The sequence below is a fragment of the Charadrius vociferus genome, unplaced genomic scaffold (genome assembly GCF_000708025.1).
Source record: "Charadrius vociferus isolate BGI_N301 unplaced genomic scaffold, ASM70802v2 scaffold332, whole genome shotgun sequence".
Classification (NCBI taxonomy): Eukaryota; Metazoa; Chordata; class Aves; order Charadriiformes; family Charadriidae; genus Charadrius; species Charadrius vociferus.
In genome coordinates this window covers 3262300-3268428 of record NW_009647418.1, presented here as the reverse complement: position 1 = coordinate 3268428, position 6129 = coordinate 3262300, and the positions used below count along the sequence as shown (strand labels likewise).

Genomic DNA, 6129 nt, shown 5'->3' with positions numbered 1-6129 from the left:
CGGCGGGCCCCGCCGCGCTGGACGTGGGCTCAGGGGCAGGATCCACACTCGGCTCTACTGCCTGGAGCGACGGCAGAAGGAAAAAGAAGACCCCGAATCTCAGCGCCGCCGCCATGAAGGCCACTCCCGCACCGCCCCTAGCAACGGCGCGGTTACCAGGGAGCGCGGAGCATCACGGGAAGGGCGTGTTCCGCCCCGCCCCGGGGCATCACGGGAAAACAAGGGGTCTGCGGCCGCGGGGCATGACGGGAAGGGGGTCGCGCGCCATGGGTGCCATGGCGGGGGGCGAGGGGAGGCCGGACCGTAGCGAGGTGGCGCTGTGGCCGTGTCTCCGCGCCATCTCCCATCTCCTTCTGTCTCCCTCGGCGCAGGGAGACCCGGGGCAAAGCTGCACACTGGGCCTTTGGCTAGATGTAGCCTCCTGTGAGGTTACCCCACTTGGCCTCGTCCTCCCTGCTGCCATCATGGTGGTCTCAGGCATCTGCTTGAGCCACCCAGCCCTGTCAGAAAGAGCCCAGTGCACCGGGAATCTGCGTGTCTGTGGCCCTGCAGTACCAAGCCGAAGGAAAAGCCTAGGGAAAGGTTTAAGGTGTAGCGACATAACTGTAAGCCATGTATGTGGGTTGGGCAAAAATGCTATTGGAAGGCCATACGCACACAAAAAAAATGGGGAGTGGCCCCTTGTGAGCTATAAAATCCTCTGTTAAGCATATTTTTGCTGACATTTTTGGTTTTAGTAATCTGCTTAATTTTCAAAGTCTTAAAATTTCTCCTTTTGAAAATGCCATGGGTCTTCAATGCTCAGTATGCATATTCATTAATTAATTACTTAGTAATCTTGAAATACATAGAAGTATTTTTATACTGATTTGGAAAATCTGAGCTAGAGTGACTAAATGATCAGGGTTCCTTAAGGTTATCTTAAAAATGTTAACGTTCAGGCTTCAGTTCCAACCAAGAGATGACTTCTTAAAATTAAACTCGCTGAAGTTTGTCTTCTGCATTATCTGCTCAAAAGCAACTTTACAACATTTGCGTGCATCAAACTGACAAGTACATCACACAGTGTTTCTTATTTTTCTGACCAGGTTCGTTCCTAGTGTCTTGAAGGGAAGCCAACAAAAGCTTTAAGACCACAAGAGGGCATGTTCACTTTTACGTTTAATAAACTGGATTGCTCCCTGTGCCAGCCACAACATCTGAACAGCACAACTTCACGCCGGCATGCAAATTTAGTACATTAAAAGATGTTCCAGCTTCTTCTATTAAAAACTGAAATAATTCCACAGTGCATACAGCATCTTTGTCACTTCTCCACACTGTCCTCTGCTGCACAGGAGCCAATTATCAACAAAGGTGTCGATGAGTTATGCAAGATGGACTATTGTCTGCATCACCCAGTATGAGGCTACCAAGGTCATTTGATATTATCAAAGAGCTGGTAACTTAGGATGGATTTGAAATAGCTCCGTATCACCTTGCAAAATCCTGGAGTCATCCTTCCCCTTGGAAAGGCCTCATTATTTAAGGACATGGTGACATGAAGGTGAGAATCCAGTGTACTCCATTGTACCTCAGACCTCTGTGTCCTTACATGAAATAATAGTCTCACCTGGGTCTCGATTCTGCATTCCTTCTGTTGAAACAAGTATAACCCAAAGTTACTGTATTTGCCTGCTTCCTTGGGGAAGAACCGATGCATTTAGTCTCTTTGTTTCTTTGCTGTTTCTGAGATTATTTTGATTCAACTGGAAACATTCATGCATTTCCTTTCAGTAAGGTCTGCTAAATCATGTTACTAATGTTGGGGTTTTTTTCAGGTTTGAAGAGTAACAGTAACTTCAAGTACACTTCCGTTTTGAAAAGTGACTGTAAAAATGGCATCATAGGACTCTTCGCTTCTCACTAAGGGTGTGCCAGGACTGGCAGCAGCTGTAGAGGCATATATGTGCCTATATTTGGAGGAAGTTATGGGATCTTTAACAAGCAGTATCTTTAATTGTCCCACAGCAGAGGAACATGTTGACTTTGCCAGTTTACTCACTTAGATTTGCATATTCATAGCTATGTTCAGGACAGATATTGGTGCACTTTGGCCCTACTTAATAAAACAGGTAGGCACAGGTTGTAGAAGTCAGCCAAGGACCTGTTCGCAGCTAGCAGATTTAGAAGTCTTGCAGCTTCAAGAAGGAGGCCTTAGGCAGGGTACAGTCCCTGAAGTAAAGGAGGCCTGTTTTCCTGCCTGTTAAAAGGCAAGTGAAGCTCTTTACTTTTCTCACTATTAAGTGAGTGAAGTTTCCACATCCGCTTGCTCGAGGGAAAGTAAAACAGATTTTGGAGTTTTACTTCTAATTGCTGTGGTGCTTGTCCCAGCTGGGAGAGGCAAGCCTGCAGGAAGGAACGGTTTGAGCGCATGGCTGCTCTCTCCTTCGCTGCCATGTATTTAAGATCAGACATCTCTCTGGGTGAAGCTGACTTACGGGCTTACAGTCCCTTGAAATTCCTTGACTAACCTCTCATATACTACATATGGTCAGTTAACAAGGATTAAATTGTTTCTCCTACCTAGAAGTCTTGCAAATTTTGAAACTTGGAATTTAGTTTGCAGGCTTGGAGGGAGAGTGGTGCGTAGTTTATTATTTATCATCATTGGTCATATTCTGTCTTCTGTATCACTTGTTCAACTGCAGTGTCATGAGATGAGATAATTAATATTAAAGCACCCCTACTTGTTAGTTTACACATTTCTGATGGATTTAAAATCAGTAAAAAGGGCTGTTGACAATGCACAAGGGAAAATATAATTTAATACATTCTTTTTGCATCCAGAATTACTTTGCAAAGCTGATGGTGCACAGGGGACTAGGCTCCTAGGTGAAAACCAAGCCTTGCTGAAATCTGCAAGCTATTCCCAAGCACAGATTGCACCCTGAATGCATGCGGGCAGGAGCTGGATGAATAAGAAGGTATTATTTCTTACTGCATCTACCATTGAAATAGAATAGAACTGGACAACTGTTCAATAGCAAAGGATAATGTAGTTAATCTGTTCTTCTCATGACCTTTTGTTTTTTCCTAGAAGTAAATTAGAGCTTTACTTAGACCAACAGTTCACCTAAACCCATCCTCAATACTGGCTGTAAAAGAAGAATAGGATGACCATAGATGGTGTGTCACTTCAGTTTCCCCTTTATTAATGCTTAAGTGACTAACTCTGAATTCCTTAACTGTAGGCTGTGGTAGTTCAATAAAGTCTTGATGCCTCTCCAGCAATATGTACATGCAAACAGAATGCAGGGAGTCCCTGCAGCAAGAAAGGTAAAGAAAATTAAAAAAGGAAAAAACCCCAACACACTTTGTTATACAGAGAAGAAAGGCAACACCAAAGCCGAGTGCAAGAGAAACCATTTGAACAGTCCCACCACCACAAAACACACCCTTCTGCTTCTGAAGCAGGTTCCAAAGACCAAACTCCACAGCATGTCGGACAAGATCAGGACATAAATAAATAATGCATGTTCTCCATCACAGAGATTTTAATTTATCCTATCAACGTGAGTTAATTAATAATTAAAAAGGGCACTGTGATCCTCATGTGGGAGGTCCTATAAAATGAAAATTCAAGCAGTTCAAGATGCAGTAGATTGCTGTCTATTAAAAAACATGTTAAGGGATTTAGCGTATTACTATTTTAATTATGTTTTAAGCAGCAAGATTTTTACGTGCATTTAAGCATTATAACATGGCATTTGCAATCCAAACATTGCAGGATTAAGTCCCATCAAGTACAGCAAAACCAGGGGAAGTAACTGATTATAAACACAAATAAAACTAATGGAGATGTCTTTTATGAAATGCTAAGGCTAAGCAAAAGCACTACTTATATTTCTGTTTCTCTCATCCAAGCTTATTTTAATAATTCAGTTAAATTTAAATTTTTAACTATATAACTTTCACCACAGCCCTTCCCTTTTAAAATTACTTGAAATTTAAATAACTTAATTGCTTTTACACATACAAAACTATTGCTGTTCCTCAGAACAAAAGACACTGGAGTTTTCAGCATAATGCACCCATATCTGTCCTGAACACGCAAACCTAAGTGAGTAAACTGGTAAAGTCAACATGTTTCTCTGCAACAGGACAATGTCAGAAATTCTGCCCGTGGACACATACACTTTTGATTAAAAAGTTAATTTTATTTTTGGACATTTGAACTACCTCAGAGTAGAATTAGCTTAATAACCATGGTCTTCATAAATTATGGTGAACGGAGTGTTCAAGCTATTTGTTGGCTGAATGCATGCTGCTTTTTCTGAACACACCATTTACGAGGCTTTTAACTGACTCAGATTTTAGCATTAGGAAGTTTTTAGTAATAAAAAATGCTCAACAGAGTAGCTATCATGAAAGACCCTCTCTAGGAAGCTGTATAATTCCTGTTACTTTAAACTTTTGAAATTAGGAGGAAATCCTAAGAGGAAACAGTTTTGTATGTGCATTACTTGATCTAAATATGTATTTTCAGCTTGATCCATTGAAAACAATTAACTCTGACCAAAAGTCAGTCACCATTAAACTACAGTAGTTGGTATTTTATGGAGAACTGGATGACTTGGGCGAGGTTCTAAAGGAATTGATGGAAAAACTGATAGACAAAATAAATCAGCTCTTTGGGATTTCAGACAGCTAGAATTTGGGTGGTCCTAGTTCCCCACCCTGAGATGGTGATCTTCTGACTCTGCATCTTCTCTTGACTCTTCCATGTGGAGAAGTCTGGTATCATCATCCTTTTCACATTAGTTTTGTTTGATGCTAACTATGCTGTCTGAACTTCATCTTGTTTCAAGGCAAACATTGGGTTTGCTCTATGACAGATCACTTTAAAAATTCAAGTGGACAGGCATTTTTAATTAGAGTCAAAACAAAGTCAAATAAGGCTGAAATAAACTGCATTCTGGTCTAGCACAACATTAGCCCTTAAATAAATAGTGAGAAGCCTGGGCTGTCTCTGTACAGCAGATGGCATTACAGGTAATATTTATCATACTCCAATCCCAAGGCTAAGATAGTAGGGAGGGAGGATTGACATCAGCTACAAGTGAATCAGTCTTAATACAAGCTGAAAAACTGCTTGTGCCTTCAACAGTTGATTACATTGTACGGCACTTCTGCTTAGCGCTCCCCATTGCATTTATTAGTCTGTCTGAGCAAGCCTAGCAGGAAGAATTCATTTTGTTTTGCAGCTTAAATGAACTGATGTAAATGGATCTTGGACTTTGAGGTGGGAAGATTCCACCCAGCTGCAGTAACCAGGGGGATGCCCTTTGCCCCAGATTTTGTGCCAAATTTGTGCATTTGAGAATTTTAAACAAATATCACTTGGCAGGATATCGACCCTCAGGGTACAAGAATAATACTGAGTGAGACAGCAGGGCATGTACGGGGAGGGATATACAGGGAGATCTATCAGGACTGATACTGAACTGTGGGGAAAACCAATTCTGCCCTATTTCATTAAAAATGGTTGTTGTTTGTCTCACAGGAGCCAAGTGATCCTCTGAATGAAAACCAACAGCAATTTTTCATCCGGGTGCAGTGTCATCACACAGGAGTGAAAGAGTTCAGCGAAGGTTACTAATTATCAGGTAAATGATGTAGTCTTCCTTGGCTGTCTGGGCAAGCCTGGGTGGGTGACCAGGGATGGAGGGAGTATGAACTGCTCATGGTAAGCCCTGGCTTGGGAGCCTGTACCGAAACATGGAGTCACGCTCTGCCAAGTGTGTTGCCTTGCACTCACACCGAGTTTCTCGATCTGTGAGCCATGGCTGATTGGCAAAGCGGTCCAGAGAGAGTCCCGTTGAGCTCTTGGAAACACATTGTGTTGATGAGGCACGGGGAACTCCGGTTTAGTGGGAAGTGTGGTGGGGGATCACGGGCTGAGAAACAACGCAAACCCAGCCAGTGTATGACAGATCCCCTTGCACTCACCAGAGCTGCCTGAGGGCACCCTGGCACTACAGGCAGTATTGAAATCTGCTGCGATAAAGAAACAGGGCTTAGGCCAGGCTGGACTTACCCTAACAAGGACCTGGGCCAGAAGAAGGAAGAATGAGACCGAGGGGAGGG

The 6129-nt window shown here is 42.8% G+C and overlaps 1 protein-coding gene across 1 annotated transcript in view; it reads right to left on the bottom strand.

Annotated features, from left to right (window-relative positions):
• TCTN1 (tectonic family member 1) overlaps positions 1–115 on the bottom strand; it is a 14129-nt gene extending 14014 nt beyond the window's left edge. The window contains exon 1 of the mRNA XM_009880355.1: positions 49–115. Within this exon, the coding sequence (XP_009878657.1) occupies positions 49–115 (67 nt within the window). The remainder of the gene's footprint in view (positions 1–48) is intronic.
• Between the last annotated feature and the right edge of the window lie 6014 nt (positions 116–6129).